Source organism: Dermacentor variabilis, chromosome 3 (assembly GCF_050947875.1).
Source record: "Dermacentor variabilis isolate Ectoservices chromosome 3, ASM5094787v1, whole genome shotgun sequence".
Classification (NCBI taxonomy): Eukaryota; Metazoa; Arthropoda; class Arachnida; order Ixodida; family Ixodidae; genus Dermacentor; species Dermacentor variabilis.
In genome coordinates this window covers 56,132,104-56,145,989 of record NC_134570.1, presented here as the reverse complement: position 1 = coordinate 56,145,989, position 13,886 = coordinate 56,132,104, and the positions used below count along the sequence as shown (strand labels likewise).

General features: G+C 50.7%; 1 protein-coding gene across 1 annotated transcript; it reads right to left on the bottom strand.

The window, feature by feature from the left end:
• Window positions 1-26: 26 nt before the first annotated feature.
• Window positions 27-13,625, bottom strand: LOC142574526 (uncharacterized). The gene is made up of 3 exons (XM_075683588.1): window positions 13,479-13,625; window positions 3,103-3,370; window positions 27-506 (listed from the first exon to the last, which is right to left on the bottom strand). Exons 1-3 carry the CDS (start codon window positions 13,623-13,625, stop codon window positions 361-363), a joined length of 561 nt encoding a protein of 186 aa, XP_075539703.1. The 3' UTR covers window positions 27-360.
• Window positions 13,626-13,886: the final 261 nt, after the last annotated feature.

The following is a 13,886-nucleotide window of genomic DNA, read 5'->3' as shown; positions in this document are numbered from 1 at the left end:
ACCTTCTATATCCCGGCACTCCTATGGCACTACACTATTCTTTAAGGAGCTTGCACTGACAGTGGCTCCCACTTTCTCTCTAGGTAGCGCTGTAAGAAATTGTGTGTTCTGCACCACCCGACTCGCTCCACCATGCGACCTTTGTCTTTCATGCTCCGACCATATACGTCTTACCTGCTGCTCTGGCCAACCCCCTGTGGCCGTTCTCTCACAGCCGTTGTCAATGGAAAATGAAGAGAGTTGGTCGACAAGTTTATTTGGCACTAATGGTCGAGTGCTGCACATGGGCGAGGAGGGGGGGGGGGAGAGGCGGCACCTGGTGGCTTGGGCAATAAATAGTTTGTAGGGCGGCGGGTGCTTCTAGCGGTTGTCGTGGACGGCGTAGCAAAAGGATCCTCGTTCGTCGTCGCAGCTCAAGCGGCAACAGGCGAGTCCCGGTTCCTTGCAGTCCTCGTTCCCGACGCACGGGTCGCCGCACTCGTCTACCACTAAGTTGGCAGGGCACGCTGCCATGGACAAGAAGGGCATCACATCAGTCGTCATCTAGAACAGTCAGAACAGCACACAAGCTCGGGTCAGGACCGGACGCTTCTATGCATGCAGTGCAGTCTGTTTTCTGTTGCGGGCATCCCTGCGTGATCGCGTGGCGCGTTCTACGGCGTAGCTCGAGTAAACGCGGGCGAGATACTTTATGAAACGGCTCCATCGACGCGCTGTGCGAGATCTCGCGAGATCATTTTAGCGTTCCCCTCGCCGTGTGACGATAAAGCGTGTTGGCACGGTGCTATACGCTCGTGCGACAAAGCCTTCATTAGCGCAGTCGGCACATGCATAGGCGCCTTACCCTCTGCGCTGTAACGCCTTAATCCCAGACCACACGTACTACGCTTGCGGACGCGCGCAAGTTCGCGTCTTGCGCCTGCCGAGCCTCGCGACGAATCGTGTTTTGCATCCACGAGGACGCGCGACAGCGCACGCTCACTGGGCCGCCTCGTAGATGCCTCGGAAGACGCCCCTTCGTACGTTGTTATTGACAGTATTTCGAGATGCTTCGATATCTGTAAGCGTAACATTTTTAGAGCTGTTAGATCATCACAAAAAGGAAAGATTAGGCACTCTCTTGCATGGTATACGTCTGCTTCGCTGACAGTTGAATGTACCGCGCCGTAGCTGCGTAGCCAGGCGCGCCGATGCGAGGCAGATCGCGCCGTGTTTCGAAGCGTATACGTGCCGTGCCGCACTACCTGTACTTGCGTGGGCGCGCGTCCGCAAGCGTACGTGTGGTCTGGGCTTTAGTAATGAGCATGGCGGCAGCAGGCAACGTAGCGCGCATGCTTTTCACCAACTGTGTGCGTAACTTGAACAGACGAGATCGCGGGCAGCGAGCACGTGGAAACCTAAAACTGCGCGAGGGCAATTTTATTTATTTTCGACGCAGATCGTCGCCGCGTCTATTTCCACAATGTTTAGAAACAGCGCTGAAGACTTATACACCGGACAACAGAATAAGAGGATGGGACACGCATGGCGCTGTCTTGCGGATGCATCTATTGTTTCGAACGCGAGTGTAAAGTGTTCTCTGATGGCACAAAAATCCTGTTTGTGCACAGTGATAGCAATACAAAGGAGGTGGCGGAAGCATTCCACATAATGAGAAAAAGTTAGTGGGTGTGTGTTAGTCGGCCTTCCGCAGCCTTATCTTTGAAGGCTTGTTGAACAGGGGTGAACAAGGTGTCAATCTCACCCGCGACCACGAGGCAATGTTTTGGGAATGACAAGTGCTTTTTATTCACACGGAGCAGCTGCGCACGTTTGATGTAAGGCTTCAAAAAAAGCCATCGTGTTTTTTCCAATAAACGCAGTTGTAAGTCAGCGCCGTGTGTATCTCAGCGCTGTTTTTAAACATTGTGGAAAACCACCAACTCGCCCCCCGATCTGCCGTTGTTCTTCAGTCTATTTCGAGCCGCGCGATTCTTCGCTGTAACCATGGCTGAGAGCGAGACGATTGTATTGCGACTTAAAGCGGAAACCACGTGGTAAACGATCGAGACATCGCGGCATCGTGACCATCAGATACACTGTGAAAAAAGAACTTTAGCAAAAGTATAGTTTCGATATAGCATCTGTATAATTTGTGCATGTTGCATGGCCGCCGGGTAGTCGATACTTGCCTAAATGCGAGGGAAGCCGAGACGCACAACCTCTGCAAAAAACACAGCTGGGCATTACTCGCTGGTTCTTTTTTTCTTTTTGCTGCGCATTTTTCTACACTGCGATGTTCAACAGCAGCGCTAAGCAAGTTTGGGTTGTAAGTGCTACTGGTTATTTTCGAGAAAAGAAAAAAAAAACGCATTGATTGCCCTGTGATACAGGTACGCCCCAGCAGAACAGGAAACTATTTCAGCTGTGGCACATTGAGCGACATATTGGCCCTACGTGGCATATCGTCTGCCCAACATTGGGCATACAATGGCCCCTCTTGGAGCGCTACATGGTTTACGCGCCATTGCACTGTGCTTATTTATCTCGCTGTTGTCGAGATACTCGGGCACTTGCGCAAAGCGGGCGTGTGGCATGTATCGCTTGTAAACGTGGGAATAATAATAAATTGGCCTTTTTTTTTTACCGCTAGCACATGCCTTATCAGAGCGGTCGCCAGGCTATAGAGTCCCAGCTTTACGTGTAAGCTACCGACACGGCACTAAGTTCGCAACGGGCTCCTGGCGCAACTTCGCACCACCTTCGTCGCAACCTATTGTTTCGGATTCACACTTTCCGTTGGAGCTCTGGCGGATAAGTGCAAAAGGTTCGACGTTACAACCGTTGCAGTTTTCTGCTTTCGCCTCTGTTCTGCGCGTGTCCCGGCGGCTAATAAACAGCTTTGCGAGGGTTTAAAGCGGTACTGTTGGCCACACCACTTGTTTCGAGTGAATATCTCTATATAAAGAAGCTCGCGCTATAGTAACATTTTTTGCTACGTCGTCCCTACTGGATAGCGCGGGACCCTAGCCATAGTATACCGTATAGTTCATTCGTGGGTTCACTGCCGCCGTCTGCTCGCGCACGGGGCGCACACACCACGGGAAGGCGACAGGCACTCACCGGACTCTGGCCGGGTGGCCTTGCTCTTGATGCACGAGCCGGTGAGGCGCGCCAGCGTGACGAGCCGCGAGACGACGCAGCAGGGCCTCTGCCACCGGCGCGTCCCGGGAAAGGCGTGCATGGCGCAGCAGCCGGTCTGCTTGCACTGGTCGCTCGTCTCGCACGCGTGCATGAAGCTCAGCGGGAAGGGGCACATCTCGTAGATGCCGAAGCCCAGGTCCAGCTGCCGGCCGCCGCTCGGCCGCTGGTCGCCGCCGGCCCCGTCCACCTGCGCGCGCGTTTTAGCGCCGGAACTGTCGCTGAACGTGGCTTTTGCGAATAGCATTTCGTAGGTATACCGTTATGCTGAATTACTTTTGAAGAGAGAGAGCAAACGATGAATGAGAGGTAGGGAGGCTAACCAGGGCCGAGCCAGGTGGGCTACCCTACGCCGGGAAAAGGGGACGAAAAAATATTAAAAGAAGAAGAGAAAGTCCACTGGGGATATCGTTCGGTCACTCAGTCCGGATCGCAAGACGCCGACTCAAATCCGGTAGCTTTCAAATATCGCAGCAGCGCTTTTGTGGCCTTTAGTATAGCCGCGGTATGCGAGGCCATGATCTTGTTCAAGGTGAACGGTTTTCTATCTAACTGATTGAGAGCTGTGTAGAGGTCATGTCTTTCATTTTCAAAAGATGTGCAGTAGCACAGTGGATGTTCTATGGTTTCCTCGACACCGCAGGCATTGCACTCGGCGCTATCAGCTTTTGAAAGGTGGACATGCGTGAGTATACAAGCACGATATCTGCCGCATACTTAAGGAATGGAAGAAGCACAGTGCGCTGGTGACCACTTTCACTTCGGTCTATTGCGTGGGAAACGAGACGCGCGCGATGTTGCAGAGACTCCATCTACGATACGCTCCTCGATCGCGATCGTAAGAAGGCCACATATATACAGCAAGTACGAATGTCGGGAAATTTCGGAGCTGCATGGTGTCATCGACAGCGTGAGGTGATGAGATATACAGACAAGATCTGACGGCGCCGCGTGTAGCAATTTAAGCAGTGTTGCTCGTGCAAACTGTGCGCTCTATACGGGTGTTCTGTCTGTGCTCGAGCGTGGCAGCGGGGAAGATCACAGGAACTTTTGTATAACGCACCATACAGAAACGGCGGCCGCCACTGCACCGTGACGTTATGGTTAGGGTTTTGCGCTTTCCAATTATTGCAAGAAAGTCCGGAAAAACAAAAACCCGAGAAAACAAAGAAAAATAGAGATGATTCCGAGTTTATAAAAAGAATATCTCAATATCCCGGCGCCCTCAATTGTCATCACGAGATCGTGTCGTGACTACATATTAAAAAGAAAATGCGTGAGGAGGTCAAGGCACCCTTCGTGATAACTCCTCGCACTCTACATGTTCGTCAAGCATACATAGTACGAGGGTTCCTTCGAAGGTAATGCCCTGAATAATTGGGGAACTAGAAGTTCTGTGCCGTACGCCCGCATCGATGGAATGACGCATCTGTGACAAACCTTCGCGCGGACAGCGACTGCATGCTTGACATCTATAGACAAAGAGATGTCCTGTCAAGGTATTATATATAACTTCTCAGACTACTAAGACGCTCGCGGGACCGTCTTCTTTGGTTCTCATGCCACTTGCAGTGAAACATTTCCCCCCGAATTTCATTACACCAGCGAGTCATTCTATTAGCGCGCTCGGATCGCGAAACTATGAATAAGAAGGCGGAACTGTCAGCACTGTTCGACACGTATTAACAGTTTGAACCTTGCCGCCAAGATAGTTCCGAAATGTCAGGCGTATATGCTGCTGAAAAAAATTGTTCAACCGCCATTTGTCTGAGGATTGCATATCCGAGGCTTGCCCATCGATGCTATGCGCTGAACCTACACCGGCTTTTCCAGCATCCCGTGCGAACTTTGAACGCCGTTCTAGACCTTTCGCTCCTTGAATTGCAAAGAGCGTGCTGCAACGACTGATACCAATAAGGGCAAACATGTGTGGCAGATTGCAACAAATTGTACAACGGCTTTAAACGCTTCTGCGGCATGTAAATGTCGACTGTTTATCTAAAAAAAAAAGTTCCCACGGTTTATTGCTTTCTTTGTTCTTATATTGCTCTAGACGCTGTTTTTGTGAAACGGGTGAAACTAAAATGTTAATGACAAAAAGACAGGCTGAAAAAAAATTCACCCACGATTACGGGACTGCCTAATGCAAAATTTGAGCGCAGCTCTATACGTGTTTTCGTTTCGCGATATGTTGGCTGGCGTGGACACGCTATCTCGTGCGGCACGCTGCGAACGGAGCGAAGTGTGGCGCCACTGCCACGCTCGTCTGGACATCACGAGAGGCAGCGCGTGGGGCCAGCGCGTGGGTGACGCGTGGGAGCGATTCACAGCGGCCGCCGCCGACAAACCTTACAGACGACGCGTTAAGGCCCCTCAGATGGAAGGGCTTTACGACGCGCGCTACACTGGCGCCATCTCGTAGGCACCGTCGCCGCACTGCGCTTCTCACGCTTTCCCCGTGCCCTCCTCCGCTTTCCGCCTCACGGTTACGCTGCACCTCCCTCTCCGCTTTCCTCCTCGCGGCCCTTGTCGCTTTTTTTCATCCCCCGCTGCTCGCCGCGTTCGCTCTCATCTTTCGCTATGCTCGTTCGCCCGGTTACGCCGGGAACGCCGATTCTCGCCGCAGGAACGGGCGCCTAAGAGCTGCGCTCTAAAGGCTCCGAATCGTATTGCACCGTAAAAGGAAGTTCTGATAAATTCAGTTTCTCGCAAAAAATTAAATCCGAAAAAGGCCATCCGATTAAAGTAAAACACGCCGAACATTACATATAGTCATTAGGCACCAACCTCCCGAATACCGAAACTGGTGTGTAGAAACAAATATGGTAGTGAAATATTGTGACGGAGGCGAAATGAGGGCGGAGTGTACATTTACAGAATATATACAAAGCTAGGTAGGGTGAGAGGAGAAGATTACTGATCCACCCCACGCGCAAGCGTCTTCATCGTCGTCGTCATCGCTCTGCCTAAGCATTGCATTAATTCATGTGAGAACCGATCCGTAACCCCACCCTCCGGTGGCGGAAGCGCCGTCCTAGTGTATGCTGTGAAGGCGAGAAGCTAGCAGAGCAATATGGCTTCTGCTGGGAAACATGAACATCATTTGGTGACGAGGAGGTCGAAGAAGCGGAGAGTCGGACGTGGCCAAGTTGAGCTGCACGGGCTCGAGCGGTGACGTCACTGGCGTATTCAGCCGAAAGAAGGAGAATCTCGAATCGCTATGCAGGATGTCGGTCAAGCAGTAAATGAAACGGTGAATGCCCAGCGGTGTGATGGTGTGACGAATCGTACGCAAAGGTAACAGATGGTAACGTGCTGTCCCAGTCACGGCGATCAGGCAAAACACGCATGGCCATGGCATCTCAATTAGCGTTCCGTTCGGGCGCTCGGTCAGTCCATAGTCGTCTGTGGATCGTATAAGCGGGGGTGAGCTTATGTTCCGTGGAGCAGGCACGAATGAGGTCATCTACCACTCTGGAGAGGAAGTACCTCTCGCGAACGATGAAGAGCTGCCGAGGGGTGCCATGATGTAGCATTTGTGGGGAGCACCCGCCCCCATTTCCTCCCGCGTACCCGCGGCGTCCCGTTCGCACGTGGCGACGGGTCGGGCCGGCGTAGACATGGGAGAGAGGCAGTACGCGCCCTCCCTTTCTCTGTCGCTCTGATGACGCGCGTACCCCTCCTCTCCTACGCGGCTCACGTGGGCCGTCGCGACCGCAACACATTTATTTCCCGATAGGGACGTAGGTAAAGGACCTAGAAAGTCAAGGCCGACGCTGAAGAATGGCTCTGCAGGGACATCAATGCGTTGTAGTTGGCTAGCAGGCAGCGCTGAAGGGCGCTTGCCGCGTTGGCACCATTCACAAGCGGCGACGCAGCGGAGCATGCAGCGGTACATGCCAGGCCAGAAAAACCGACGCCGGATGCATGCGTAAGTACTTGAGACATCTAGATGTAGGGCAGTGGGTGCATCGTGAAGCTGGTGAAGAACACTGGAGCGTAGATCGCGAGGTAGGACCAGCAGATCTGGGCCATCTGAACTGAGGTTACGACGATACACAACGTTGCCGTGTAGCTCAAACACGCGAACAGAGGGTTCTAGTGATGGAGAGGTTAGATGGTCGATGATGAGCCGTGTCTCGTCGCTGTCCGATGGGGATATCATCGGAAGCAAGGATGGAGAATACGCAGGCGTCTGAGTCGCGGTCATTGAGGACGAGACCATCGACAGGCTGACGTGCCAAGCAATCTGCATCTTGGTGCAATCGTCCAGACTTGTGGACAACAAATGGGTACTCTTTGAGCCGTAGTGCCCCGTCCAGACGGATCCTTGAGTGACGAGAGCCAGCAGAGGGGCATGATGGTCTGTAGTCACAGAAAAAGGTTTGGCTTAACAAGTACGGTCTAAATTTGGTGAAAGCCCGCACTAAAGCCATACACTCGCGTTCAGTGATGGAGAAGTTCTGTTCAAACAATGAAAGAAGGCGACTGGTGTAGGCCAGTCGCCTTCATAGCATACGCTCGCCTTCATATCATACACTAGGACGGCGCTTCCGCCGCCGGAGGGTGATGTTACAGATCGGTTCTGACATGGATTAACGCGATGCTTAGGCAGAGCGATGAAGACGACGATGAAGATGCTTGCGCGTGGGGTGGATCAGTCATCTTCTCTTACCCTACCTTGCTTTGTATATACTCTGTAAATATACACTTCGCCTAATTCCGTGCTTCTTCAAGAGTTTAGTAAGAGCGCGGGCGATGGTCTGCGAAGTTCCAGACAAAGCGACGAAAGTAGGAACAAAATCCTGCGTATATTCGGACATCTTTGAGCACGGCACGGGACATTTTTGCACTGCTCGCACCTTGTCGGAACACCGGCCGCACTCACAAGGTGACCGAGCATATAGTTATCTGGCGTCGGCCGAAAGGGCACTTGGCAGAGTTCAGTCGAAGAGTGGTTCTACGAAAAACGGCAAGAACGACTGTCAAACTTAGGCGAGTAGACAATGACATCGTTTAAATAGCATAGACAGATGGACTACTTATATCTCCGCAGCAAAGAGTCCACAATATGTTCGAAACTTGCTGGGGCATTACGCAGTCCGAACGGCATGACCTTGAATTGGTACAAGCCATCTGGCGTAATAAAGGCAGTTTCTTCGCGCTCCACAGGGTCGACTAAAATCTGCTAATAGCCGAACCGAAGGTCGATGGACGAAAAATATTGCGCTCCAATATGCAGCTTTCGAACAGAGATGAAGCTGACATAAAGGTAATGAATGAAACCGTAACTAGGCTGACTTCAGAGGTAGCAATTGAAGTGGGAGGCAAGGCACCAAGGCAACCAGTAGGCAAGCTCTCCCAAGTAACAAAACGCGTAATAAAGAAACGACACAGAATGAGAGTGTCTAACCCAAGAGAGAAGACAGCATTCGGGGAGCTGTCAAAACTGACCAACAAGGCGAAAATATGTTATATTCGAAATTATAACATGAGAAAAACTGAAGAAGCCGTAAGAAATGGACGCAGCCTGATATCAGTGGGAAGGAAACTTGGCATAGAACAAACCAAGCTGTATGCTCTGAAAGATAAGCAGGCTAATATCATCAGCAATCTCGAAGGTATAGTAAAAGCACCGGAAGAATTCTGTACTGACCTGCAGTACAGTACCCAGAGGACTCAGGATAACTCCATTTGAAACAGTAGGGAACAAGATACGGAAACTCCTCCCATAATTAGCGATGAGGTCAGAAGGGCCTTGCGAGACATGAAACGGGGAAGAGTGGCAGGAGAAGATGGAATAACAGTCGATTTAGTCAAAAATGGAGACATAATGCTTTGAAAACTGGCGGCTCTCTATACGAAGTGTCTATTGACTGCAAGGGTCCCAGAAAACTGGAAGAATGCAAACATTATACTAATCCGCAAAAAGGGAGACGTTAAAGAATTGGAAAATTATAGGCTCATTAGCTTAGTTACTCTATTATATAAATTATTCACCAAGATAATCTCCAATAGAATAAGGGCTACAATGAACTTCAGTCAACCAAGGGAACAAGTAGGTTTCAGGAAGGAATACTCTACAATACGTAGATCACATCCATGTCATCAGTCAGGTAATCGAGGAATCCGCAGAGTACAATCAGCCTCTATGTATAGTTTTTACAGATTACGAAAAGGCACTTGGTTCAGTAGAGATACCAGCAGTCATAGAGCTAGGCATTACGTAATCAAGGAGTACAGACCGCCTACGTAAATATCGTGGAAAATATCTACAGAGATTCCACACCTACGTTAATTCTGCCGAAGTAGAAAGATACCCATAAAGAAAGGGATCAGACAAGGAGACACATTTTCTCCAATGCTATTCACTGCGTGCTTGGAAGAAGTATTCAAGCTATTAAACTGGAAAGGCTTAGGAGTAAAGATTGACGGCGAGTTGCAACAAATGATTGAGCATCTTACCAGAGAGAGTGTAAGAGTGGGGTTGAAGATTAATATGCAGAAGACAAAGGTAATGATGAATAACCGGCCAAGGGAACAAGAGTTCAGGATTGTCAGTCAGCCTCTAGAGTTCGTGAAGGAGTACGTTTACCTAGGTAGACATCGCGCAACACACACAGCAGCGCGATGTTCAAACCGTATTCGTGCTTCTCTCATGCCGACGCCAACTACAGTAGCGCTTCTCTTTAGGAACGGAATGACCTGTATAACCAACGTGGTTATGAGCGATGACATATAGGCCTGTGCGTGTATTATTCGGCTCCTTGAGACTGTCCAACAGGGCCACGGAGTCGGCGCGTCGAACCCCTGGCGCAACACACACAGCAGCGCGATGTTCACACCGTACTCGTGCTTTTCTCATGCGGACGCCAACTACAGATGCGCTCCTCTTTGGGCACGGAATGACCTGTATAACCAACGAATTAACCCTGTGCCTGTTCTTGTATGAGCTGCTCGACCTTTACATTAAGGTAACCTGTATAAAGGAGGATTTCGGACGCCCCAAGCACTTCGTCATAAAGGCTTTCGACTGTATATTACACTTCTTTGGCACGGCTTGAACGTATACGTCGCGTTCGACTTAGCAGGAGCCAGAACCCTTGTGTGCGCTCTAGCTTCCATTCGGCAACTAGATAATGGCTCCTTTGTATTAACGGCTCCTTTATTAAAGTTAAAACTACTAGACCGTAGCAAAGCAGCGTCGGAAATGTGCAGTGCTCAGCGACTGAAACGCCATATTCGGAGTGCGTGGCTGCCGCCGTCTTTTCTTTTCTGCGCCGCAGGTGAGCTCTGTTGATTTCTTTTATTTTTCTGCGCCACAGGTGAGCTCTATAGGTGATCGCCATTGAACAAATGCAGTCACAATGCGTCAGAAAGGTTCTCGCTCTCACTGTATACAACGATGCAAAGCGCCGGTGACCATCCGCTTCGAGTACCGCGTCTCAGTTGCCAAGCACTGTACGTGTGTACTGTTGCCTACAGACCACGCGTATCCCGTCTTTTCGCCGTTCCATCTAATGAGGCCGCGATGAAAAACGATTGAAGTGAATGGCCTAAGTAGCTTCAGTCACGTTTCAGTAACCGTTCGTGCACCCAAAAACGCAAGTTTGATCATACCTGGTTTCACGTGGTGTTTCGGCAACGCAAAACAGAAAAAGAAAACTACGGAACATATTAAATCAACGTAGCTGGCAGCAGCGCCTGCTGAGTCTGGCCCGGACGTCACATACCATTACATTCGTGGCGCCGCCGCTTGAAGGCGCCACCGGTGCAAGCTCACCACGTGCCCGGTTCCTGTAGCGCTCTCTGCCATTGGCCGGCCGCCTTCGCTAATGATATGTCCCGCATCGGGATTGGCTGAAATTTTCACTTACGAGCAAATCTAACGTAAGAGCATCTTGTGAATACCGGCGCAGTTACCCTGCGTGCACACGTTATGCGAGAACGCGTTCGCGCGGAAGTGCAGCGTACTCCTGATGCTTCTATAGCCTTTCCGCCAGGCGTCAGTGGCATACTCAACTAACTGAAGTTTTGAAAATTAAATTGAGTCTGAAAATACTAAATATATACGACGCACGCACAAGTCGCAGACATGATAGTTTCGGATTATGTTTCGAACATACTGGAAATGCATAACGCTGTTGCGCGGAAACTCAATGACAAAGCCTCTCGGAAGATTCATGCGCAAGCCGATAAAGGTCCATGGTCAACATCCTTGGGACATCCGTGACAGGAAATCGTAAATCGGACATCTGGCGGGTGTCCCATTTGTCTTAAGAAAGGTGCAATGACATTACGAAATTATTTGTATGTCCTACGAACCAATTGGTGTTTTCACAGGAATATCGTCTGATGAAACTGCAATGCCAGTGCGCGTCAAGCTAAATTTAGTTAACATGCCTGTATCACTCAGTTACGTGATTGACGCTGTAAAAATGAACTCGTTATTGCCTGGTGTCAGTGAAGATAATCGCGATGCTTAAAGGAAAGATCTGTTATAGCGATGTTCGTATGCGATATACGTTTATAGCATGTGCAATGTCAATATATTTAAAGGACCCCTCACCAGGTCTGGCCATTTCGAGCCGACAAGCGCAGAGCATACATTGCGTGGTAAAGATCGTGTCTGCAAAGTATTGCATCGCTGCGCGCCGCGGAAAGATCTGAAATTTCAAACCGAACGCCTTTTTTCCTTATTCTCGCGGCCGCCGCGCTCCAAGCCCGAGGATGACGTACTCGTGCACCTGCGCGTACGTAGTCGTGTCCGCAGTGTGACGTCGCTCGTGGTGACACATGACTTCGAGAATTATTCAAGGCACCATCAGTTATTTGTGTGATCTGTCGCTTGAATTGACGAATTGAAGTTTAGAGAAATAATAAAACACACAAACGGAATGTCTGCGTGTTTTTTGCTTTACTTCGCACCGAAGCAAGAGAGATGTACTTCCGCTTCGTCTGCTTGTTCCCACGGTCGTGCGGTCGCGTGCGCAGGTACCGAAACTATCATTTTGTACCGTGTTCCAGCGCGTGATCGTGCTCTGCGATCCACTTGTTCTACCTCAGTATTCGTATAGCACTGAATTATACCGCGAGTCATGCGTCCTTGTACACAGCACGCAAAATCGTGCGCTGCGCGAAACGATAACAGCTCGCGCGCAACACCGCCAGCGGAAGTGCGCATCGCCGAAAAAAAAAGTGAGGGCGGAGCTTGTGACGTATGTGTTACGCGATTCTCAAAGTCCGGCACGGGAGAACGCAGGGAAGGAATTTCGCTTGCGAAGGCTAGACGGGGTGATTGGAGAGGGAGTCTCGCTATGCAGTGGAGCCCGCCTTCTGAAATCATGGGTTCGCGGCACTGAAATATTTATATCTTGGCTATTAATGAGCCGACTTCAAAATTTTTTGAGGCAGAACCTTCCTAGAGGATACGTAACAACTTCCAGCGTATAAACAAAATGTGCTATGGGGCCTGGTGAGGGGCCCTTTAAGCGAGAACAGGGTGACACAATGCGTATCCTGGATATATATATGTACAGTAGCTTCAGGGGGGTTATTGCAATAAGCGTCAGCAAAACGTGCACTGTTCTTTACAGATCTTACGTTTGCAATTACCTGCGTCGTGGATTCGTGGACCTCACCATCTCCAACACGTGTACGAAGAAAATGTTCAACTTGTTCAGTTGCGTGTTCAACACTTGAGGAGCTTTCAATGCAGTCAGATTTTCAAATTGTAGCTTGCTGCCTCCACAATTTCCACAAAGCGTACGTATGCAAAAGTATTGCCTCATATATATCGTAGTCACAATTAACGACGCCGCAATGATTCGTTGTGTAATGACGAAGATAGCACAAACGTTACTGTGGCCGCACGGCTCCTGAAGTGAGGAACATAAAGACAAATGGGTCTGTGTCGCTGCTTTGGTTCGCGCTGTCGTTTGGCTGAGAGCGCTCGGTTGCTCTCTGCGCTAGACCTGTTAACCCGCTAACCCCCAGTAAGCCTCGTATAGCAGTTGTATTAGTCGGCATTCCATAAATTATAGTATCGCTGGTTTTCGAACCCCCCCTGCACCCCCCCCCCCCCGGCGAAGTGCAGAATTTACGCCCGTGTGATCAAATTTAGGTGCAGATTACATTTGCATCCTCGGGTGGTGCAAATTAAGCCGGAGCCCTCCACTATGCGGCGTCCCTCAGGTTCCACTGTGCAGCTTCGGGTCGTTGAACCTCACAATTTATCTTTGTTTTCTTATTCTTCCTTCTCTTTATAGCATCGCGCGCTTCAATTTAAACTCACTCACCTTGTTGTCGAGGGCGGTGCCGTCATCGGACGCGTTGAGGCCCACCGCCAAAGCGTACAGGTGCTCGGGCGATAGGCTGGCGTCTGCTTCCGGCAAATTCGAGCAGACGACCACGACGACACCCACGAGAAGCGTCGTCAACGTCATCACGGTTAACAACGGCTTCGCAGCATTACTCCGTCGCGCAGACATCGTGGCGCGTTCAGCGCGGCGATGGAGGATGATGATGCCGGCGATCTCGGTGGCGGCGGTGGTCGCGGACCGGGCGCACGCAGTGTTCGGTCCGCCGCGCTTAACGGATCCGATAGCGGGATCTCCTCTCCTCGGGCGCAAAGGGGGGCCTGTCGTTGGCGGGGCAAGCACCCCCCTCGAGCGGCGAGGCGACCTGGTGCTTCTTGCATTCCCAAA